We start from the raw sequence: 26762 nt of genomic DNA, 5'->3' as shown, positions 1-26762 counted from the left end.
GAAGAAAAAAGATACACGATTTTGTCAAATTTATGTCCAGTAAAGAATAGACAGTGGTTAAAAGGATGCTATAGTTCTTGGTTAGAACATTATTCAGTTTTTGACTTTTGGGAGATAATGGTAAAGAGGATACAATTAAAAGAAATTGAAACTTTATTTGTGACACGCCTTTTGTGAGGACGATTTCATTTTACTCTGTTCTCGGCTCAGCCATTTACAGAACGATTTTTCATCAAATGTGACCCTGCACCTCAAAACAAACAAAAAGTCGCCAGACATAAATTTTTAGTTAAGACAATATTCTGAAAGAGCAGACTTTAAGCTTTAAAATGATGTATAACTCAAATCAAATGGACTCTCCTAACCTATCTAAATATTGGAAAGAAAGCACAAACTCAGGAAAAGTGTGAACTGAGAAAAGAGGCTCTGAAGTACAGTGTCTATTCAAGCGCTTAATCTTAACCAAACCGTGGTGGCTGTGCGATGAATGGGACAAAAAAGAGGAAGTAAACCACGGGAGTAACAACAATGAAGGGATTATCAGATTAAAGTGACATTAAGCATGCCTCATTAATTCTGTCCATAATTAATGCCAACTTCCAAAGCAGTAGCACTATCCTTTCAAAAGTTATTAGAGTTGAAATTGAAGAGTGTGGACAAGGTTTTTCAGAAATGAAAAAGGGATTCTAAAGACACACCTAATCACACTATTCTACCAAAAATGTTCGAGATAAACTGCTAAAAAAACACACTTTCCTGCCCGTTTTATAATACCAATTCTTAGCATAATGTAAAACAAGACCCACTCTTTTAGAAAATATGAAAAAGTCAAGTTCGGCTAGGTTGACCCATTTCACTTATTTTCAGTCCTCACGCAAAATCAGTGTGTGCGACTTTATGTTCGTTTTGAGGTACACGGTCACAAATGAACTTTTTAATTCCTCTTATAATTGTATGCCCTTTATTCTTTCACATTTCTAACCAAGATCTTAATCCCCATCTCAACGAAAACTACACCACCCTTTAACCTCAATTCCATTCTCGCCTTTTGTAAGACTTGTGAAAGTGCAGCAGAGTATGATTATGATGAGGAGACTGAAGGCAATCTAAGCTTGGCAACTATTGCGATCGCTATACATTGTGCGTGCACATTGTTATGTGTAAGCGGAGGTCTGTCATGTATGTATACATTTATGCTTTATTTCATCCTACATTTGTTACATTTTGTGTCTTCAATGTCTGTTCTAGATTCCCTCGTAAGATAACAAAATCATATCGTTTTAATACTATTCATTCTTTTCAAAGCAATGGCGTCAAAACATGTTATTGAGGAATGCGTCGATGAGAGACAATCCAATAGAAGCCGGTGCACATTCCAAACTTCCTCCAACAATCCTTCCATTAACCTAACGTGTGTCGTCAGTGAATTCAAGCCTAACATATCAATGTCATGGTCCAAGGAGACAGGGGTGATACTTAACTCGACAGTTTCGCAACAGACGACACTATCTGACGACACATACGAGAGGTTCGAGGCAATTACTGTGTTTGTGCATGACGGAACAGAAGAAACCTTTATATGCGTGGCTACCGGTGATCCTCTTAATGGAATCTCGACAGCTGAAGTCACCGTCCTGTCTCTATCAGGTTTGGTGAAAACTTACCAATATTGTGTGTTTCGTCATGAAATCATGATCATGAATATAGGGTTTGGTACTGATAAACAGTCATGAAATAAAATGACTATAAAAGCACTCAAAATATCTCTTGTAACAAACATTCTTATTAGAAATTGTTGTGGGGAAGATCAATCTGATTACATAATTTTGAGAAAACATTTATTGAGTCACTCAATCATGGAAGTATCTTTTTCAATATTGCTGACAAATACATGGAAAATACTTTCAAAGTGAGATAAAGAGTGAACTCACTCCTTTTCATAGTGTTTTTTTCTGAATAAAATGCCAAAATACGTATGACGGTTGGATCCATACAATCGAATACTTCTTTGGCAATACAAAAGATGTGAAATTTTGCCTTCAAATTCTAGTCATGGAAGAAAGGTGTTTCAAATAACAAGTATATTCATTTTGAATTTCAGAAAAAGACGGTAATTCGGCTCTCGTCCTCGGTCTAGCCATTGGTGTTCCTGTTGCCCTAGCCATCCTATTTCTCCTTGGTGGAATCTTTCTGCAAAGATATCATCCTGAATACCTACCGCGGAAAGGTGTGGAAATTGACAGAACTGGTAACCAATTTAATAAAATCGAAGTGAATAACACTTGATCTGCCTTAGATTAAAGGGGTGGTGTAGTATTAGTGGAGATGGGAATTGGACTTTTACCTTTACCAAGAAAACACTAATGCTCACCATTCTAAAAGGAATTCAAAGTTGATTAGATAAAGATACGTTTTAAGATAACTGATACGTCCAAATACAAAGTACAACAAAGTAAAAAAAAAAAACGATCCCAATAAAAATTTGGTCTACTCTTTCAATAGGATTGTTCTGTTTTGGATATTTAGCCATTAGAAACCAGTTTTCATCAAATAAACGTTGAATCCTTTCTAGAATCACATGCTTGTTCATATTTCATTACAAGTTTCTCATTATCTCATAAAGGATTTTAGAAACCTGAAGTTAAGTCTCAACCAAACCTTATACGATGCCGTCAAGACCCATTGAAAAAGTGGGTTGTAGTCACTGTATCATCTCCCTTCCGTTACTGATATTCGCCCCTTTTCAGTACAAATAACGCTAGTCAGTCAGTTCTGTCTCAACATCTGTACCATCATAGTATATCCACATCATGAAATAAATTTAACTATAAACAGAAAAACATAAAATTTCACATAAAATAGAATGCAACTGTTAATGTTACTTTTTATTACGGTGGTGAATTTTGAGGCGCTCGACAGATACTATCACGTATGTGACTACGGGAGACAACAATCGACTCATATATTACGGCTTTGATTGAACGAATGCACATGATTAATATCCTCACACATATTGTCTGCCCTGTCACGTCCCCTTTGATGTGTTTATTGAATATATATATATATATATATATATATATATATATATATTCGTTATAAAAGTGTACACCAGAGAATAGCGCTAAAGCCCATTTTGTTAGGTTTTCAGCAAATGAAGTGGCACCTTGCTTTGCGCCCCCCCCCCCCCCCCCACTCCGAATTCCTGGATCCGCCCCTACCCATACACACTGGGTTTTGATTTATGTTGATGCTCTCGTCGTTGTTTGTGTTGTTGTGTCCCACAGGATGTAGCTGGAATTCCTGCTGGGGACAAGCCAGAACACATCGATCTGACGGGGAAGGATTGATGATGGGTATGAGATACTTCAACACGATTGTTAATTGATAATTTTGTAATCTAAGTTTTTGGATAAAAACAAAATAAAAAAGGGGGACATTGGCTCTAGAATTTCAGGTAACAACCAGAGCAAATTATTATTCGTTAAGAAGCTCATTCATAATCATCTCTAGATTGCAATATGTAAACAAGAAAAATAAATTACAATCGTTAAGCACAGAAGTCGAGAAGAAGTGTATTAGTTCTGTCTGTGTGTGTGTTTGTTTGTGTGCTGCTGCTGCTTTTTTTTTAAGGTAGAAGTGTATTCCGTTATACTCAAATCTTTTTTACCAGCAATCAATATGGAAGCATTCTTTATTTAGTATACTTGGTTAATCCATCGTATGATATATTCCGAAGTTTCTTGCAAAGCTGTATTACGAGTTAGATGTATGAGGTGTTTCAAAAACATTTTCTTCTTTTAATCATTAATAGTTCAAAAATTATTCATCCGATAAAACTGTTATTCATATGAGTAATAGCTGAATAGTGTACAATTTTGATGGACGTAATTTAAATGTCAAAGCATAAATCAATTTCATTAAATGTAAGATTTATTTTGAAGGAAGGTTTCAGATTTATGTCAAATTTTAACCCTCTCTACGAAAACTGAACTTTGCACAGGAACCAATGATGTGTATATGAGTGTGTGCTGACAATGGTCCTGAACAACCTATTGACTAGGCGTCAGTCTCACACTCCAAACAAGGCGCATGAATGCTTAACCAACTAGAGAGGGGCCGTCAAAGGCGGCAGACCCACGCCTAAGTACAAAGTCGGAGTAAACATAATGTGCATTCGGTCATCTACCAGAATTCGGCCACTTAAAGGGGAAGGCTAGTAACTGATCAGTGGGAATCAGTGGAAATGCTGGGAGATGATTGTTCCAATCCTTATGGGATTCATTCAAGAGTGCATTATTATATCTATTGTTGTGTGAAAACTATTTGCTTCAGAATGGTCTCATATTCAAGTAATGTGCAGTTTAATGTTTCCAGGTAAGCGTCCCTGGTCAGTGACGGGGCATTAATCTGCACATTACTTGAATATGAGACCGTTCTGAAGCAAATGATTTTCACACAACAGTAGATATATAATGTACTCTTAAATGAATTCCACAAAGATTGGAACAATCATCCCCCAGCATTCGCACTGATTCCCACTGATCAGGTACTAGCCTTCCCCTTTAATTGCCAGTGTGCTTTATCACCAGCCAGTGAGTTCTACCAAAGATCGTACACTGAAGTGTACGATCTTTGGTTCTACAGTCACATCACACGCAAATCACATCATTATACATACGGTATTAACACTCATTCACGTACAGGAAAGTCCTCAAGTCTCCTCCAAAAATCCATCGAAAATCCCAAATTCCACAGTCAAAAGTGCAGAATCGGAACTTTTCCAAGCGCGCGCGAATTAAGTCCAGTTTTAAGAGTATTGTCTACGCGACGGGTCGCGGAAAAAGCGCTAAAAATCGAGAAATACGCCGTTTTCTTGCGGGATATTTTGATTATAGCAAGCCGAGAGTGTGATGATATCAAAGGTCGTATGAGTGTACGATCTTTGATGGTACGATTGTATCCACAAAAGCGCAAAAGAAAAACAAAATTTACGTACCCCCTAAGCAATTACCCCTATGATTAGTGTCTACGGGAATTATTCAATGCAAGGGTTGAATGCAAATGTCTACTGCACCAGTATTCGGCCACCAACGAGCGCCGCAACGTCCCCGATGCAATTTTGCACCAACAGTGTAGAGCGCGATGCATTTTCAGCGGCCTTGCACACGCATTGACATTGAGCACGCATATCGTGCAGTGTGACTGCGACCGAGCAAATGCTCCTCCAACGAAAAAAACAATCAATGTTAATTTGAAAAATCATCAAAATACGGGCCAGTTTGTGATAACGGAGAACGAACTTTCATAAATCTAGAAGGACATAGTCCCTCAAATAGGCCTAAACGTAAATTTCGGAATTCTTACGAACATTTGAGCAGCGAAGTCGGATCGTTTGGGAGTTTATGTTTTCGTATGGTAGCGGAAAATCGCAAAGTGAGAAACGGGAAATTTTCGGAGTGGTCACTATACCATGGGGTCAAAACTTCAAGGTCACACAGAATTTGCAAGGGTCAACCGATTATCACCAAAATCTAATCGATTCTTTCCTGTCATTATCCAAACATTCCCTGAACATTTCGTGCAAATCCGTTTACCCGTTCTCTTGTTATCTTGTACACAAACAAACAAACAAACAAACAAACGAACAAACAAACATACAAACAAACAAAAAAACAAACAAAACAAACAAACAAACAAACAAACAAACAAACAAACATACGGAACCCCTTACATAATTCACGAGGCTTGCCATGGGCGCTGCTAGTCTGAATTCATGTACTGCAAAGGGTAAAATGCATGCACATGGAAAAAGTAAGCACGTGTTGCCATTTACTCGCAAACACCACATTTCATTCCAGCTGGTATTCTTCACGTATCACTGGATTTGGGATACAAATAAGCATAGATGATCTAAAATTCTTCAATTGATTACAATTGTGCTCTAATAGTCTGACAAATTTGTCGCACTTTCGAAAAAAAGAGATCACTTTTGGTGAAGAGTTCAGCAGCATTTTCTTTGGCGCGATTTCTTTATTTAAGGCTCCACATACACAATTGTATACTCTAATCAATTTTCTTTGCTTCCTGTCACCATGTTTACGACAGAACATAAGACATTCATTATAATTCGTTTTTCAAAAGAAGGGAGGGCACTGTCGCGACTCAACGACGGTATCGGCAGGCGTTTGACTTTACACAGATACTGGCAGAGGCTGAATAAAGACTAGTTGTGATAGTGGAATTTCTCATGAATAAATAATGAAGCATTCAAACCCTGGCCATTGTTCAGGACCACTCTCAAACACACCCATTGACCCCTGTGCAAAGTGAAAGTTTTGTACAGAAGACTGAAAACAAAATCTGGAACATAACTTAAGTTAATCATGGATTTTATGAATTTAACTGATATATTTTTTTTTTTCATATTTAAACTACCTTAAACAAAATTATGCACTATTCAGCTTACAGTCATATCAATAACAGTGTTATCTGATATCCGATATATAGTTTTCGAATTATTTACAATAAAAATTGGAAACTGTTTCTTGAAACACCTTGTATATTTTTACAGATCAAACCACCTTATTAACAAAGTATCCCTAAAGTCACACAAAAAGTTGTTACCATCAATATTATCAATCATTGAAGTATGTAACGAGGACTTCCGAATCTTCGGAAAGAGGGGGTTGATAATGATAGGTTTTTCCCCCTTTCTGTTCTTTCGTGTCATGCTAAGTCATTGACATCTTTTATGAAAATATCGGTACAATATATTTGCTTGGATCTAGCTTGACGTTGAAAACGACCAGAAGCTTGTAAATAACGAATATTATATTTTCTGAGTGTCATCAAATAGAAAATACTAAATATATTTTTTTTAATGAAAATAATATTTTGACCTTGCCTTCCATTCAACTCAGCTTTTCTTTCCAACATCCCTCTGAATTCGCGATAATGAATGTGAAATCAAATGTTGTAACATTTTGGGTTTTCGCGAAGCGGTAACTGACTCAATTCAAATATTTGCAGAACATTTGATATTCAATGACGCTTTAACAGCATTTATTTTGTATTTTATACAAAATCATGAAATGGTCGTCTTGTCAGTATAAGTAATGAGAGCATATAGTGGATGAAACTACTCTCTTGGAAATGACGTACTTTTGTCTGTCCTTTTCCTTTGCATTCAAGGATCACATTCACATTCGGCGTTAACAAAGAAACAAGTAAAACAATGCAAACGGGAGCTGAAGGCGTATTACCGTAAGACGCGACGCAAGGTTACTATTGATCCACTCAACTTTATAGAACGTGTAAACCTGGATGAAATTTATACCAATTTGAGTCTGATCGACCTAAGTAGCAATCAGAAAACACCATTATCGTACGAGGACCTTTTGACCAACAAGGACAATACAAACCTTTCAAAGCGCCTTCTAATAAAGGGAGACGGAGGTGTTGGCAAGACAACGCTTTGTGCTAAAATTGCCTGGGACTGGTGCCAGGGAAGAATTCTCCAGGATTTGGATATGGTGATTCTAGTTCCTCTTCGAGATGTTATTGATGTCAACAAAAGTATTGGTAGTATTGTGGAAAGATATCTCTTTGATTCAAATGAAGCAACACCAGACCTTATAGACGACTACATTTCAAAAAATCTTCATAACGTTCTTCTTTTGTTTGATGGGTTTGACGAATTCAAGTGGAACCTAGAAAACGGAAGCAGCAGTGACGTCATTCGCATTCTTCTATCGGAAAAATATGAGTCATGCAAGGTAATTGTGACCTCAAGGCCATGGAGGACAGATGAGTTCACACTTACCAAGAGTCTTGCTGACGCTTACACCTTTATTATCGTCGAAGGATTTAAAAAGGACAACGTATCAACATATATTAGGAGGTACTTCTCAATTAGAAAGAAGGACGCTCTTGCTGAAAATTTGATCGGCTTTATCGAGGAAAGTGATGTCATCCGGTCGAACATGGCACCGTTTCCAATTTACTGCGCAATGCTTTGCCTCATGTGGGAGGAACTCAAAAAAGACAAGCGAAAAAAAATAATGAAAATGCAAACCTTCTCGGAGATTTTTGGAGCAATGATCTCCTTTCTGAAAGAACACTACGCATCAAAATCGGGTGAACATTTGAAAAAGCCGGACATTGTTGAAAAGGTAAGGGAAGCTGAAAGGGCGATTCAAGACATAAGTGAGATAGCATTCAACGGTTTATTGGACAGAGCTTTTTCATTTCCCGAAGAACAATTCACAGAGTGTGAGAATGCCATGAAAACATGTTTAATGGTCGGAGTTTTAACAATAGAAGAAAAAGTCATCGGTAGGGAGCGTCGTCAAAATATCAACACTTCATCTTTTGTTGAGTCAAAGGTGTCGTTTCCACACAAATTGTTCCAGGAATATACTGCAGGGGTATACATCAAGAATCTATTCTCCAATGATCGTCCAAAGTATGACTATTTGAAGTATAAACTTCTTCCTCGATCTCAGGAGTTCTGTAACCTACTCTACTTCGCCTCAGCGTTAGAAAACAAACTTGGCCTTGATATTATTCACGGCTTGATAGAGAAAGGTAACCAGGATATATGCATTGACGTTGCGTTTGAATGTCATACTAAGGAGGTGACCAAAGCAGTGGGAGAACGATGGCAAGAATACACTTTATCACCTAACTCGTCAGAGCATACAAAGTTAGGAGTTGCGTTCATGGTGCACTGTGACGAAGTGGTGAGTGATACAACTTGATTCCAATAGCCACAAATAGTTTTAAAAGGGTAATGTAATTCTGATTGTGTCGGCATGTCTTTTACTGTTGATCAGGTGCACATCGTCAACTCTTCATTAGTGTTTTCTAATGAACAAACTGAAAATTACACTTAATTATCGAGTTGTAGATCATTTCGTCAAGATACTAATAATTTTCCCTCATTGTGCAGTCGCAAGGCTAAGAGAAATGTGGTTGTATACAAAGATGTCATCCAATGTGTTGTTTTCATTGCTATCGCGTATACGATTTATAAGGAGGATTAATAAAAAGATTGACAAGAGTTTTTATGCTGGTTTTTTCTTACGTGTGAAAATATCTACATTTCAAGAGGAGATAAGGAAAGAGTATGCTTTACACTCGACTAAAATCAGATCGATCCCGGTATTCGTCAATAGTCATTCAAATTCGTCCATGCCTAACATTTCCGTTCCTTCTGTCACTCAAAGTCGTCAATGACCAAGCATATGTGAAATAATTCCACTAAACTTCAAGAATATGGGGTTATCAGTTTGAGGGTCATGGTGAGCGGAATTTGGACCTATTCAGGTCAGTGCTTAGCCCTCTTGATGTTATGCTCACACATTTGGCGAGTGAAATGAAACATTTTTTTTTTTTTTTGCTACTAAAATTTCTGGGAAATGTGGGAAATGCAAGCTCTGTTTTGAAAGTGGTGCTCCTGCTAACGGGGAGGGGTTCACCGTTATCAACCATCAATATTCTTAAAGTTCATTGTACAATAGATCTGTATAATGTTTTTCGTCATCAGAAACAGGTTAATGGAATGCCTGTTACTAGGTCCCTTTACGTACAGTTTATGTGAGTTTGATTACATTAGTACAGCGTAATATTGCACAAACGCTTACGTTTTGTATTAATTCCATTATATTCTACAAAGTCGACACTGGCAGGAAAAACAATGTACTGACATGACCCAGGTCGCCCCCTACTCAAGTGGTCATTGGTACGGCGTGCAACTTCCCAATTGTCGGGAAAGTTGTATATTTTGGGTTCTCAGTTCTCGGCAAAAATCCCAGAAAATTCTTGAAATAGGGGGTATTTTACCTTTTTCCCCGCAGTAATTCTTATAACGAGTAGTTTCCGAATCATTCCCAAACAATCCTGAAATAGGGTACAACGAAAAAGAGATTAGTTTCAAATCTCAAAAAAAAAAATCTTAAATTAGGGCGCATACTTTGCTGCAGAACATTTCACCATTATGTGATAGTGCACATTGCACGTCATCCTGCTTATGTTATCCGTACGCCTATAGATACTTGTACTAAGAGACGACACAAGCGCTAGTTTGGCTAGTTAAACATTCCTTTTCGGTGTATGTACTGTACACAATGCACAACACAAGTTGCAAGTAATATGGGGTTCCACAAAAGAGGAGCATCCCCCTTTTAGTATGCCGTAAATGTCGATGTTGCGCGAACTTTGACGGGGATCCAGAATCGTGGCACATTCACGTCCGTAGTTTGCCAGAGACTCTCTTTTTTTATTTAAATGAAACACAGTCCCACACGTACAACGGCAAGTAAGTTGAAACAAGCAACTACTGGAAGAACGTAACTCACAGAAACCATGCCCACCAAACATTTCCAGAGAATCCATCCTCCCGTTATTAGAAAAAAAAAACAAGAACATTTGCCTCTAGACTCCCAAATTATGCTCGAAAAATTCACCTTGTTAGCAGGCATATGTGTTGCCTCTAAGTCCAAGTTGTTTTTTGTTTATGTCATTACTTTTTTATGTCATTACACGCCCCCACTAATTTTGCCATTCCAATCGTATACTACCATGCTCTCGTTAGCTTGACGCTTATCTGCACGGATATCACATTTAGCCCATCACTTACTTGTCAAATGTGCTTGCATGCTTCCATCCGTGCGTCAATTAACACGGTAGTTCTCACAATGAATAACAATGCATGGAAAACTGAAGTTTTGAATAGAAGCCGAATTAGTCAGAGGATTAACTTTTATGTTGGACAAATCACTGCCCGTCCCCATATATAGCTCATGCTTTGGTGGGTACAGCAATGATTAACGCGTTCTTCTGTAGTTTACTGTATGTGATCAATTTATAAACTGCATACGTAATAGATGCGACTCACACCTCTATGACCAACGTTATTTTGAAAAAATAGTAATGAAATATAAAAATATATAATATTCTTTCTTTTACTCTCTCTGCAGAGTACTCTTTGCAGATGGGTCAAATTTTTATTATGCCTCCGCCACGAAGTGGTGCCGGAGGTATTATGTTTTCGGGTTGTCCGTCCGTCCGTCCGTCCGTCCTTCCGTCCGTCCGTAATGAATTTTGTGGACAAGGTAACTATCAAACCTTTTGAGGTATCCTAATGAAACTTGGCATGTATATGTATTAGGGGGTGAAGTTGTGCCTACAAACTTTTGAGTGCATATGCTCAAGGTCAAAGGTCAAAAGGTCAAGGTCAAATACATAGAATTTCACTATTTCCATCATATCTTTCCAATGCCTGAAGATATTTTCTTGAAACTTAGTGTATACATGTATTAACCAATTAAGATTCTCTGGTGAAAGTTTAGGTCATGAGGCCAAAGGTCAAAAGGTCAAGCAAAAATGTTAAAACTTTACCTTTTTTTCTCTGTACCTTGGACATTGTTCAAGGTCTCTGCATGGAAGATTATATACATGTACTGACTGGCAGTGATTTTCTAGAGAATTTAGGGTTCATGGGGTCAAAGGTCAAGGGCGACACTTCAAAATTTCACTATTTCCCTCATGTTTATGCAATGCCAGCAGGATTTTTTTTTTTTTACACGAGGTGTATGCATGTTTAACCTAATAGAGATTCTCTGGAAAGTTTTTTTTTCTTTTGTTTTTGCCTCTAAGGTCAAAAGATCAAAGATCAAGTGAAAGTGCCGAACTAAGTTTTTCCTCCATATCTCGGAAGTGGCTCAAGTTATCTTGAAACGTATGGTACTACATATCTATGCATCTTCTGCCTGACAGTGATTATCTTATGAATTTTAGGGTCAAAGGCCAGATGAAAATAGTAACGATTTACTACTCGCCGTATTCAATACAGAAATTGCACTTTGTCTCCATACCTTGAAAATTACTCCATGCATAAATGTATGAATGGGTCAAAGTCAAGTTAAAGTCTGTAAATCCCAAATACATGCTCTCCTATTCATCCAATTAAGCCTAGGTCAAGGAAGGTGAGCATTCAACACATTTGTGACAAACTTGTCATTTTAACATTTTGCCAATTTTGTGAAAATGTAGTCACACATTGTCCGCATGTACTATTTAGACCTATTAGGAGAATCATGCATTATGGCGGAGGCATACCAGTCGCCATAGCGACATTTCTAGTTTTTCTTATTTCGCACAATAATCCTCTTAACCTTGTAAATACAATAAACACAATAAAAACAATTAATTCAGAGTAAGAAAATGTCGCCTAGTGGATAAAAGCAAGAAAGATATCTCTTGATCTTCAAATAACAAAATACATACTTTTTAGCAATTCTACTGAGGCATTCTTGTTGACGTTGTTTCAGATGGTACTCCACTCGAAAATGTTTCCCATGTAAAATTTCTTGGAATAACATTTGATAATAAGCTTTCATGGAAATTCCATATTGAGGGTATATGTAAAATTATTTCAAGTAATATTTGTATGATTAATAAGCTTAAATTTTGTTTTCCTTTATCGTCCCAGCTTACATTATATTCATCTTTGATACTTCCATATTTGAATAACGACATTCTCGCCTGGGGAGATTCATATAAAACACGTTTAGATCAATTACCTTTATTACAAAAGAAATCACACCGTATCATATGTGACCGTGTACCACAAATCGAAGAAAAAGTTGCACACATTGATTTTGTGTGGAGACTGAAAATAGGTGAAATGGGTCAACCTAACCCTTCTTGACTTTTTGATATTTTCTGAAGGAGCAAGTCTTCTTCTACATTATATTATAATTTGGGATTATAAAATGTGTGTCTTTTAGCAGTCTATCTTGAACTTTTTTTTTGAAGAATAGTGTGATTAGGTGTGTTTTTAGAGTCCCCTTTTCATTTCTTAAAAACCTTGAACACACTCTTCACTTTAAAATCAAATAACTTTTGACAGGATAATGTTACTGCTTTGAAAGTTGGCATCAATTATGAACAGAATGTGTTGATACGGCACTCTCAATTTCACTTTTATCTGATAATCTCTTCATTTTTGTTACTCTGGTGATTAACATCCTGTTTTATTTGTTTAATTTTACATCATGGAATCCAGCTTGCTTGCGTCCACAGTACGTGCTGTAGTTTTTTCCCCTTTCTTTTTCCCTCCCCAATTATTTTGAGTTCATGTCAGTTGACATCGGCTCGTTTTATTTTGTTTTGTATTGCTGTCTTGTGTATTTTCTGAGGATCCCATATCGTTCAAGCTTTGGATCTTAGTGGGAGCCTCTATTATCAACCCCTTCCTTAAAAGTTAACTGGTATTATACGCTCTAAATGTAAACAAAGATATAATTGCATTTTTTTCATCTGCTTCTCATTTTCATAATGTACTTTGTTAAATCACTGTGACATTCTGTAATTACTACAAATATCCTGTACATATGCATTGTATATTATTTCATTGTTGTTGTTGTTTTTGTTGGATTGAAGTGAAAATGAATTTGAATCTTGAATCTTGAACGGCCGATTTCACTGTCCCCAATGGTTTCTCTATCATTTAGGGGAAAAATGTTTCCGAAAAAGATATATATATATATATATATATATATATATATATATTTAAATCGTTTTTTTAATGGGCTGAGTGTTTCAGTTTTGATTACGAGGTAAATATATTAGCCACGCTTTTCTGTAATTTATAAAAAAAAGGTCACCACCTCATCCGATTTCTTTTTTTTCATGTACATTTGGTATATTCCTGGATGTCTCCAAGGCCTTTTTCACGATTAATCACGAAATGTCACTCTTAAAATTTACAGCATTAAAGGTTTCAGTTGGAAGGACTTTAAGTACTTCAGAAGTTCTGAAAGTCAATTGAAGATATTCAACACAATTGATGTTTTTATGATTAATTAAGTATTTCTACTATTGGAAAAGACAAAAACACAGAATGTTACATACAATGCATAACATTGCTCATGGGGTTTTCTCCTAAAGTCTGTGTGAGTTGTTTTCATTTAAATATACAAATTATTCTTTTTAGATGCAATATATTCAAATTTGAGTTATGTAGATTTTCAACTAATTCTAAAACGTATGAGTTTACAATACAGGGAATGTAAAGTGTGGAATGATCTCCCATATGATATCAAGTTTATGACGTTTTACGTTACGTTTGAACGTTACGTTTGAAATCCATTTCATTGTATATATCATAACATCATATCAATTATAACGTTTCCTTTTATGTTACACGATGACTAATATTGACATTTGTTTTATGTCAATATTTGTCAATGTCTGTATTTTTTCATGTGCTGTTATATGTAGATATACTTTTCTCTTTCTTTGTGATTTTTTTCTCTCTTTTTTGTTCTTATTTCAATCATTGTTATATGCTGTTACTGAATCTCTGTTTTCATTCTGTTATATTGTATACATGCACGGACTTGCAGGATAACAGCCGATGGCTGAGCAAGTTTCCTTTTTATTACCGTGTTGAAATAAAATGAAAATGAAAATGAAATAAAGTTACCTAACCGACAAGCAACAATTTTTGTGGGTGCACGTCACGAGACTGACACCCAAGAGTCATACTAACCGGAGGGCCAAACCCCAAAAAGTCGCTTACTTAACGAGCGAGTTGCACTCTCTCTACAAACTAAGTAGACCATGCTTATTTTCAAGTTTTTATTGTAACAAACATTATTCCACTGGTCTACCTCAAAAAATTTGTTACGAAAGCCTCCAAATCCAAGATGGCGTCCAAGATGGCCGCCATATTTACTGAATTTGTTATTTGAAAGATAGAATTTGATTGAAACATCAGACTTCAACAAATTTGATGTCATGTGAAAGAGAATACAATTTTCTACAGGTTGATACCATTTTTGTGGGTTATTGTGATAAATGGATTGAGATTTTAAGGAAAAAAACACTCATTTCTTGATATTTTTCGGAAAAAGGAAAATCATGAAAATGCTTGATTCAGCATAAATCAAAGAAAGACTAAAGGATTATCTTGAAACGTTTTAAGAATTTTGTTTGACATATAGTTAGTATTTGGAGAAAATTAAGGGTCATTACCATTTTCGGTTCAGGAGTTATAATGTCTCAAACTTGAAAACTCACTCTGTAAAAATGGCCACTATAGTTGTAACAAGACCTTGTTGGTCGTAAAAAAGCCTACGCGCGCCAAGACTACTACACGCACCACTGGCACTGGCGCTTGTAGCAGTGCCAGTGGTGCGTGTAGTAGTCTTGGCAAACGCAGACTTTTTCTTTGACAAACAAGGGTTTGTACATGCAAACTAACTTTTCATACCAAGTGGTAGCTCAGGTGACGCTGATTGCTATTATTTCAAAGCAGATTGTTCTGAAGCAGATGAGATGAAGCAAAAAATATCTGTCAAATAGAGGTAGAAGCTTGAAACACTAACCTTGCTATAGAAAGTTTAAAACAAAATTTGGATCAATCACTTAAAAAATTCAAAATTGCAGGCCATCAAAGCTGACATAGTGTATTGCGCCAAAGTAAATGTATCATTTCGATTTTGATACAATTTTGTCTGTTTTGCTGTCTATTTATATGTTTTTTATAATATTCTGAACATTTTAATGGTATTTCAAACCATCTTAGGTTTTTATGGAGACATTTTTCAGAATGCACCATGAATATTTCTCTAAAAAGTAAAAAAAAATGTTTATGAAAACCATGCAGAAATTAACATCTTTCCCATAATATAATCAATATTTGGAGAAAATTAGGGGTTAGTATTGTATTTGGTTCAGGAGTTATAATGTCTAAAACTTGAAATCCAATTTTACATAATATATATTTGCAGGCATCTGTTCCCAAAGACGTCACAGAGGGTCAAATCCAAGATCGTGCTTACTTTTCGAGTTCCACTCTCTCTATAAACAAGACCATACATAATATTAAGTATACTAAGCAATGTTCCGTAAGTACACCTCAGTAGATTTGTTGCAAAAACCTCCAAAGTACAGATGCGGTCCAATAGGGCAGCCATTTTTATTGAATTTAACATTTCAAACATAAAATTTGATAGAGACATTGGATTGCAACAAATTTGATGTCATATGAAGGAGAGCAAAACTTTAGGTGTGTATTGTGATACATGGGGGGGGGGGGTTGTTTGCTTCTCTCTTTTTTGGGGGGATACATATTTTTATATTGTTTTGAAAAAAGGAAGGAATGTAAAAATGCATGATTTAATATTTATCAAAGAAGAACTGAAGAATTCTTTTGAAACCTGCGATAGAGATTGAGATTTACTGAGATTGAGACATAATTCATATTTCTGGAATTATAGGCAATATCATACACTGTTAACAAGTTAACATCTAAAACTTGAAAAAAAATATATTCATGCATTATAAATGTTGCATACAATGTGTTTACATGGTCACATGTATTATTGTTATGGTCTAGTGACTTGCAAGTACCTGCAAACTAACTTTTCATGCCAAGTGGTAGGTGACGCTGGTCGCTATTACTGTAGCATTTCATCATAGTAGATTGTTCTGAGGCAGATAAGATTGAACAGAAAGTATTTTCCAAAAAGAGATAGGAGCTTGGAATTTGGCACAAATTTTGCCAATGTGTAATATTTAGCGATAAAAATAGTATCCACACAAAATTCAAGATGGCGGTTATTAATCGAGGTTGTCGTTCAAGGCATTATTTACCATTAGTGCACGTAAAACAAAAACACAGCTTTGCAACTGATTGACAAATTGCCCTACATCGACGTAAATAAGCACTGAATTGATCAGTGTTTTAGTAGTAGCCATGATAAAAAAATCATGGGCGTACATAATCGGTGCTTATTTACGTCGATGTAGGGCAATTTGTCAATCAGTTGCAATGAAAACATCTCGACGGAAAAATAAATAAATAAATTTGAATAAAAACACAGCTTTATTTAATTCCTCAATTTAGTTCTAAACTGTGAGTTAGGGATAGAACAACTAATGTACAAACTTGAATCAGTATAATTAATGTTAAATATTGTTAGATATACTAAATAGGTCAGATAAGAATGTTTTTTTCTATACACTAAATTGTTAACATTTTTCATGGTTATGGTTTCTTGAAAAGAAATGGTATTATCTCCGTATGTTTTAGGCTTTATTATAATTTTTTTACATGGTAGAATGTTTTGTGATACAACTAACCTGCACATATAAATCGAATGTGATATCTCTCCCAATGGTTAACAATACCTTTAGTGTGTTGCGTGAAAGTTAAATCTCAACTTATAACTTATAATTTGATATATATTTTTAATCTTCTTACATTGCTGTCTACTACATGTTTCTATACATCCGAACGATATTGTACTAGTGTAAAACATATTGAGGGTCTTTTTTTTGGGGGGGGTGGAGCTCATTCCAGTGTTTGGGTAAGGCCCAATCTTTGATAAAAAAGAAATGCTTCTGTATCAAAGATATGCTTTTTTACTTGTATGCCACTCTGCTGTTGTAGAAACGTGAATGATGATGGTATTATGTGTAATAATGTCTGATCCACAGATGTCCTTGAAAGCCCTTCTGATCCGAACCCCCCCCCAAAAAAAAACAAACAAAAACAAAACAAAACAAAAATCCGACATAGCGGCAATTTCTCAACTTTGCTCTTAAATGTGTTGTGCGAAATTACTTTTCAGTATATTGTTGGAATAAAATTGTCCAAATTGATTATTCGTGCTTTAGATTCACATTTACAAATAAGCATGCTGAAACTGTATTTACTGTTATCAGATTTTTCTTACATTGTTTTTAGGCTGATTTCATGAGGGCTATAGTGTCACAATTGATCTGAACTTATGCCATTGGTAGATGTTTTCCCATATTAGATATAAGGATCTCTCGAGAGTGAAAATGTTCATTTTCATTCATTTTAGAGTGACCTCGGGGATCACTCGAAGAGTGACGAGTGATTCCTAAGGCAGGGCTCGACACTAACGGTGATCCGGTGGCCCAGGGCCACCAAAAACGCACGTCGGGCCACCAAAATGTCAGAAATGAAGAATTTAGTGGCCTGATCGGGCCACCGAAAAAGGTCGGATATTTGCCTTTGGGCCACCAAAAATAAAATTTAGTGTGGGGCCCTGCCTAAGGTCACTCTAAAATGAGTGAAAATGAACATTTTCAATCAAAAGTCACTCCAATTTCACTCTAAATTCACCGTTTTCTGTTATTCATTCCTCACATCGAAAGTAAAAACTTCCACTCGATTTGTTTTTTGTTTTTCGGAGAGTACAATATCACTGGTTTAAAAAATGTGTCCATAAAAACCTAAGACGGTTTAAGATAGCGCAACAGACAAAATTGTATCAAAATCGAAATAATACTTTTTTTTCATTTCATTTCATTTATTTCCACATCCTGATAAAAAGCATTAATACAAAGGATACTAGGAACGATACATACACAGTATAACATTGGAACAAAAGAGGAAATGTTGAACCTATTACAATTACACAACAGACAAACACAACATAAAGCAATCATTTCAGTTTGTGGGGGATCAACAAAGACCATTGGTCTTTCTACGGCTGATCCCAAATATTACAGCTAAAATAGATTACATTAATGCAATAACAACAGTAAACTATACAACAGAGAGAACACTATACATATAAGAAGGCAGGAGTCATCAAAGTGTGGTGCTTATACAATGAATAAAACTTGAAATTTATCTAATATCTTTATGAACAAGAAAGAATTTATAACTTCTTTTAAATATTGAAAGTCTATTAGACAACTTTATTGCATTTGGTAAATCATTCCATAAAACAGGTCCCATATATTTGAAAGTGTATCTTGAAATACAGTACTTAAAATTTGGGATATACAATCTATCAACCTGTCTAGTAATATATTTATTCTTGTTTTGAATAAAAGAAGTATCAAGAAACCTTGGCAAAATGTTATTCATATATGAGAACATGAAGACAGCGAGAAAGAATTTATTCATATCAAAAATCGTCAATAATTTATGTTCTTTGAATAAAAGACCTGTATGATTTAAAAATGGCCTATTACTTATCATACGGATTGCACGCTTTTGTAAGACAAAAATACGCTTTAAAAGATACTTTGCACAATTTCCCCAAACTATATTACAGTAAGATAAATGAGGCATAATCAAAGTGTGATATAACTTTAAAAGAATTTCAGAGGGCATGATTGCACGTATACTATTGATTGCACCTATTGCTCTGGAGACTTTACAGCATACTTCATTGACATGATATCTCCATGTTAAATGATCATCATGATAACTCCAAGAAATTTGGTAGAACAAACAACTGGAATTATAAAATCAGCAATCTTAACATCAAAATCATCAGTATTTACTACTTTATTTCTTGGTCTAGATATCATGCATGATGTTTTGTCTGCATTTAATTTCAATTTATTGGCTATGAACCACTGATTAACTTTCTCTAATTCACAATTTAAGATTGCACTGATACTTTGTGTATCTTTACATGAAATAAAAAAAAAACTAGTATCATCTGCATATGAGATCAACTCCAAATATTTGCTAGCATACTGTAAGTCATTTATATAAAGAATAAAAAGTAATGGACCTAAAACCGACCGCTGAGGTACACCAATATCTACATTCACACGGGGAGAAGAAAAACCATTATATGTTACATACTGCTCACGATTTAAAAGATAACTCTTTAGCCAATTGAAGGCTGTACCTCTTATACCATAAAACTGCAGTTTACTCAACAATATGGTGTGGTCAATGCAATCAAAAGCCTTCGACAAATCAAAGAAAAGTCCTACTAACAGATTTTTGTTCTCAATTAAAGTTGTTATTTTATCAATAAAGTCTAATAATGCCATATAAGTGGAGTATTTTTGTCAAAATCGAAATTGTTTGTTGAATAATATATTATTTTGGGAAAGATAAGACATAAGACGTGTATGAACAAGTTTCTCAAATATTTTAGAAAAAACAGAGAGGATAGAAATTGGTCTATAATTTGATAAAATGTGACCGTGCACCTCAAAACGAACATAAAGTCGCACACACTGATTTTGCGTGAGGACTGACAATAAGTGAAATGGGTCAACCTAGCCGAACTTGACTTTTTAATATTTTCTGAAAGAGCGAATCTTCTTTTAAATTATGCTAAAATTTGGTATCATAAAACGGGCAGGAAAGTGTGTTTTTTTAGCAGTTTATCTCGAACATTTTTGGTAGAATAGTGTGATTAGGTGTGTCTTTAGAATCCATTTTTCATTTCTAAAAAAACCTTGTCCACACTCTTCACTTTCAACTCTAATAACTTTTGAAAGGATGATGCTACTGCTTTGGAAGTTGGCATTAATTACGGACAGAATGTGTTAATGAGGCATGATTAATTTCGGTTTAATCTGATAATCCCTTCATTGTTGTTACTCTGGCGGTTTACTTCCTGTTTTTTGTCCCATTCATCGCACAGCCAGGATGGTTTGGTAAAGATTAAGCGCTTGAATACACACTGTACTTCAGAGCCTCTTTTCTCAGTTCACACTTTTCCTGAGTTTGTGCTTTCTTTCCAATATTTAGATAGGTTAGGAGAGTCCATTTGATTTGAGTTATACATCATTTTAAAGCTTAAAGTCTCCTCTTTCAGAATATGGTCTTAACTAAAAATTCATGTCTGGCGACTTTTTGTTTGTTTTGAGGTGCAGGGTCACAAATACTCTTCTCTCCTTTTTTATATATTGGTATAACTTTAGCTACTTTTAGATTATCTGGAAATACACCCTTTTCTATAGAAAAATTAAATATATGACACAATGGTGTTACAAAATAATGTATTGACTTCTTTACAACCAAAGAATCGATGTCATCAAAACCAGGACTCTTATTAGTTTTCAATTCCCGCACAATCTTAACTATTTCGTATATATGGATAGGCTTCAAGAAAAAAGAATGCGAGAATGATAAATGTGGCAAGAAATGCATAGGATTTGTGTCAGGTTCAGGTAGGCTGTGTGCAAGTTTGGACCCTATATTACTAAAAAATATATTAAATGTATTAACAACAGTTTGAGGGTCAGATATAACTTCACCATCATGTTTAATTTCCAGGTTTTGCACATCCGTCCTAGTTCTATTCAATACAGTATTTATTAATCGCCATGTACCTTTCATATCATTACGTACATTCTCAAACATATTACTATAATACTCTTTTTTACGGAAACGAATTGCACTGTTGACCATATTTCTATATTCAACATAAACTGATCTTCTATACTGAGTTGGACTTTTTATGTATTTTCTGTACAACATATTTTTCTTCCTACATAATTTCTTTATGTCATCAGTAAACCACGGATTCATATTACTTCTAGGGGGTTTTTTCTCTTTCAATGGAAAACACTGATTATATACATTAAGAAATTGCTGCATAAATAAGTCATACATACCATTCACATCATTTTTAGCATACACTGTTTGCCAATTCATATCAATAAGCCTTGATTGAAATTGAAATTTATTTTCATCAGTTATTATTCTCTTATATACTTTAGGGTTTACATTCAAACTTGGACAGTTGTGATGATCAATGATTGTAAATATACCAAAATGATCACTCACATCAGCCATAATAATACCCATTTTCATTACATTTTTTGCGTCATTTGTAAATATATTATCAATCAATGTTGCAGTATTTGCGGTAATTCTAGTTGGTTTTAATATCAGCGGAAGAAATGAAAAAGTAGCTAAAAAATCTAAGAAATGATTTCGATGTGAGTTAGAAGAGGAACTCAGTAGATCGACATTAAAATCCCCGATTAAGTAACATATTTTTCTTTCACGTGTCACCTTGGCAAGAAATGCCTCCAATAAATACATAAATTCAATGACACTTTGTCCTGGAGGTCTATAAACTATGGCAAGAATTGCATTTAAGTTATGATTGCACTGTATTTCGGCCACAATTGTTTCAATATGATCATTAAAAATGTCCAGGTCCTCCCGTCTCTTATATCGAGTACTATTTTGTATCAGATATGCAACTCCTCCTCCTCGCTTGTTTTTCCTACCTGATCCAATAAATGTGTAGCCAGGTATAGTAATTGATTCATGATTGCACAGCCATGTCTCTGTTAATGCTATAAAAGAGAAAGAATTCGATATACTGGCAAGAACAGTGGTCAAATTGTCAAAACTTTTCTTAATACTTCGACAGTTAAAATGCACAATAGATAAAACGTTCGGATTGCTTGAATACACATCATTGACAGCATTATCATACTCATGATATCATACTCATTTAATTCGGCGCAATACACTATGTCAACTTTGATGGCTGTTATCTTGATTTTTTTTTTGAGCGGTTGATCTAAATTCTGTCTTAAACTATCTATAACAAGATTGGTGTCAAGTTTCAAGCTACTACCTCTATTTGATTTTTTTTTTTTGGCTTCATCTCATCTGCATGAAAAGTTAGTTTGCAGGCACAAACCCTTGTTTATCAAAGAAGAAGTCTGCAATTGCCAAGACTACTACACGCGCCACTGGCACTGCTACAAGCGCCAGTGCCAGTGGTACGTGTAGTAGTCTTGGCGCGCACAGACTTTTTTTATGACCAACAAGGTCTTGGTCACAACTAGAGTGGCCATTTTTACGTAGTGAGTTTTCAAGTTTGAGACATTATAACTCCTGAACCGAAAATGGTACTGACCCCTAATTTTCTCCAAATATTAATTATATGTCAAACAAAATTCTTGAAACGTTTCAAAATAATTCTTCAGTCTTTCTTTGATTTATGCTGAATCAAGAATTTTCATGATTTTCCTTTTTTTCAGAAAAATTTCAAAAAATGAGTGTTTTTTCCTTAAAATCTTAATCCAGTTATCACAATAACCCACAAAAATGGTATCAACTTGTAGACAATTTTATTCTCTTTCATATTCTATCACATTTGTTGAAATCTGATGTTTCTATCGAATTCTATCATTTAAATAACAGATTCATTAAATATGGCAGCCATCTTGGACGCCATCTTGGATTTGGAGGCTTTCGCAACAAATTTTTTTTTGAGGTAGACCAGTGGAATGTTGTTTGTTACAATAAAAACTTGAAAATAAGCATGGTCTACTTAGTTTGTAGAGAGAGTGCAACTCGACCTCTGTTTTTAGCTTTTGTCCCCCCGGTTATACAGCTCACAGGTCATATTGCCCATGAGTTATACAGCTCACGAGCCATACAGCCCATCAGTTCGACACTAAGCCAACAAGGCCCACGAGACCGACACATTACGCGCCGTATATATCTGTAAAACTCGTGGGCTGTTTTCACTTAGTGTCGGTCTCATGGGCTTTATTTGCATAAACTTGTCGAACTCATGGACTGTATGACTCGTGAGCGGTATGATTCATGGACCTGTTTTAATGTCGAACTCGTGGACTGTATGACTCGTGGGTGTCGGTCTACTGGGATGACCCCATTTTTTATCTGTCGACAAGGATGCACGCCATGAGATCGTCACCCACGAGTCACACAACTCACTAAGTCATAAAGCCCACTAGTTGTACAGACCACGAGTGCAATGCTTAGTCAATGAAGCCCACAAGTTCTACATCAAGTAAAATAAGCCCACGAGTTGTACAGCCCATGAGTTTGACACTACGCACAAAAGGCTCACGAGACCGATACTAAGCCAACAAGCCCAAGAGACCGACACTACGCTTAAAAGGCTCACGGAACCGACACTACGTAAATAAAGCTCACGAGACCGACGCAAGGTACACGAGTGTTACGGTCTTAAAGGTAGGGAATCCCATTTGCACGCCTTAAATGAAGAGTTGTATAAATACAGTGGTATGTTGAAGAGAATATCATTTTAGAAACTCCCATAAAGTATTGAAAGTGGAAGGTAACATTTGTGACCGTGCACCTCAAAACGAACATAAAGTCGCACACACTGATTTTGCGTGAGGACTGAAAATAAGTGAAACGGGTCAACCTAGCCGAACTTGACTTTTTCATATTTTCTGAAAGAGCGGGTCTTCTTTTACATTATGCTACAATTTTGGATCATAAAACTGGCAGGAAAGTGTGCTGTTTTAGCAGTTTATCTCGAACATTTTTGGTAGAATAGTGTGATTAGGTGTGTCTTTAGAATTCCTTTTTACATTTCTGAAAAACCTTGTCCACACTCTTCACTTTCAACTCTAATAACTTTTAAAAAGATAGTGCTACTGCTTTGAAAGTTGGCATTAATTATAGACAGAATATGTTAATGAGGCATGCTTAATTTCAGTTTAATCTAATGATCCCTTCATTGTTGTTACTCTGGTGGTTTACTTCCTGTTTTTTGTCCCATTCATCGCACAGCCAGCACGGTTTGGTAAAGATTAAGCGCTTGAATAGACACTGTACTTCAAAGCCTCTTTTCTCAGTTCACACTTTTCCTGAGTTTGTGCTTTCTTTCCAATATTTAGATAGGTTAGGAGAGTCCATTTGATTTGAGTTATACATGATTTTAAAGCTTAAAGTCTGCTCTTTCAGAATATGGTCTTAACTAAAAATTCATGTCTGGCGACTTTTTGTTTGTTTTGAGGTGCAGGGTCACATTTAGTACATTTTTTTTGACGGTTAGATTTTGAATTGAATTGTTTTCGGGGCTCACCGTAAATTCCAGTACATTACTAGGCTACCTTTGCAGACCCATGTACTGCATGTGTGTCCATCATGTATATTTTGTGAAGAAAGTTCATCAACACTTACAAACATTTCTATATACATTCTTACCATACACTCTATATGTTATTACATCAGCTCTTGTACTTTTAGATTTGTGTTTATAGATCACAAATACAGAAGAATGCAACAAAAAGGCTTAAGTGTGGCTGACACACAGAACTACTGAGTAGTTGAGTTTTGTGCATTATTCAAATTTTAGATAACTGTTGACTTCCAAATTTCTAAGCAGTGGCCTAAGCAAGTCCCCTGAGGTTCATATTTAATGTTTTGCTGCATTTTGGGAGGTCTGTAAAAGGTATCCCCTACCTTTAAAGTGTAACTCGGTCTTAAAGTGTAACTCGATGCCTAGGCTTCTGAAATGTGTCTCGCGCGTATGGAGCCTCACCTGTGGTTTTGGATACGTTTATGGGCCAGTTTTTTTTTTTTTCAGTCGTCTGCTCACTCACCGCTCACTTTTATATTTGCCATGGTTTTAAATTAGAACAACTAACATTCATTCTGTATGCTTATATTTCAAAATGTCATAAATGAATATCATTATCTTCTTCCTTAAACCTTTGTCATTATGTATGAAGTGTGCTTATTTTTTAAGAGGCATTATAGATGAAGAGGTGAATGACAGATGGGGAGATGAGGGAGTAAATGACACTGAAATGGGGATGGAATGACACGTATGTGTTAAAAACATCAAAACTCCATCATATTGAAACCTACATTTAAGAAGTGAAAATTGCCATCCTTTCATAATTTGGTTTTGTACCTAATCTATATGTATACCTTGATGTATGTGAGTATTAGTGAGTTGTTGATGCGTGATTTGCGAGTGTCTTGTATGAATTTATTCAGCATTACTAGTACATGTACAAACCTCTAAAATAGTTTTTAATAAACCAAATTTTCCTTCTCACAGTGAATTGTAAAATGTTTTTACACTTAATCATCACAATAAGCATGAACATTACTGTATGCAGGATATTTTATGGGTTGCATGTTTTCGAGAACAATCATTCGCAATAAACAACACATTACGTGGAGCAGACATATTACCTTTAGTAGTTATGCACGTCACGAGCGCAAAGCTGCAGATGCTTTCAGGGTCCGATATGAGCTATTCATTTCATTCATTTATTGTTGTTTCTGTATGGTACAATATAAATCACTTTCGAAAACATACTTATTGATTCATCATTAATTATATGGCTAACTTTGCACATGAGGCACAAGGAAATTATCATGAAAGAAAACAGAGATAAAATAAAAAGAAAAGTGGAAACATGAGGAATGAAGTTTGGATTTCCTGATGAAATTGTGAATTTTATCATGTATACACCGATCAGAAAAAATAAAACAAAAAACAAGAAATCACTTTCCTACGCTGCATCATTGGTCATCATATAGGATTTCGAAGTGAAAACCATTGAGGACCTTTTTGATCTTGGAATGTAAACCAACCAGGAATGTGTTATAGGCAAAAATTGTGAAAATTAAAGCCCATAAGGGTGTCATTGATTGTTTACACACCAGCAAAACCGTTACAGTGTTGTTTTCAACAATATGTTAGACGTTGAAATACTCTGGGGATGCTACCTGTCATGTAAAGTAAACAGTTAAGAATTTTTTCTAGAAGATGTTACAAATATGAACAATACGCCTCCTCCCCCCCCCCTTCGGCCTCTCCTCACCCGTCATATCAAATTAACAAAAATACATTCATACATTCACTTTCTGATATAGCATTGCATAAGCTCTGTTACTTATGGTTCTGAAGAAGATTTGCATGTATTTTGTTCAAACAGTACCTTATGTTGAGGCCTTTCGAACTGGTTCCCCTTCAAACAAAGTGGGATTCTATTACCCAAGGGATGCTTCACATTTGGTGAAAATGTACATGTTATTGTCATAATCAAATTTTTCAAGAAGATGCTGAAAATATGAAAATTCCGCCTCCCCTACCAGGATATGGATGCTGCCATGATCTAACATGAAACTTCCAACTTAACCTTGTCTTCATGACATGTATTTTGTTCAAACAGTCCCTTATGTTGAGGCC

The 26762-nt window shown here is 35.5% G+C and overlaps 1 protein-coding gene across 1 annotated transcript in view; it reads left to right on the top strand.

The window, feature by feature from the left end:
- LOC139732960 (uncharacterized) overlaps positions 1–26762 on the top strand; it is a 480027-nt gene that overhangs the window by 19674 nt on the left and 433591 nt on the right. Inside the window, exons 3-6 of the mRNA XM_071643795.1 lie at positions 1306–1647; positions 2102–2248; positions 3285–3353; positions 7192–8741. Coding sequence (XP_071499896.1) covers positions 1306–1647; positions 2102–2248; positions 3285–3353; positions 7192–8741 — 2108 coding nt within the window. The remainder of the gene's footprint in view (positions 1–1305; positions 1648–2101; positions 2249–3284; positions 3354–7191; positions 8742–26762) is intronic.

The sequence above is a fragment of the Diadema antillarum genome, unplaced genomic scaffold (genome assembly GCF_040938485.1).
Source record: "Diadema antillarum isolate AM-2024a unplaced genomic scaffold, OU_Dant_1.0 seq00000457_RagTag, whole genome shotgun sequence".
Classification (NCBI taxonomy): domain Eukaryota; kingdom Metazoa; phylum Echinodermata; class Echinoidea; order Diadematoida; family Diadematidae; genus Diadema; species Diadema antillarum.
Note: the sequence above shows the minus strand (reverse complement) of the source record. Positions and strands in the feature narration are given on the sequence as shown.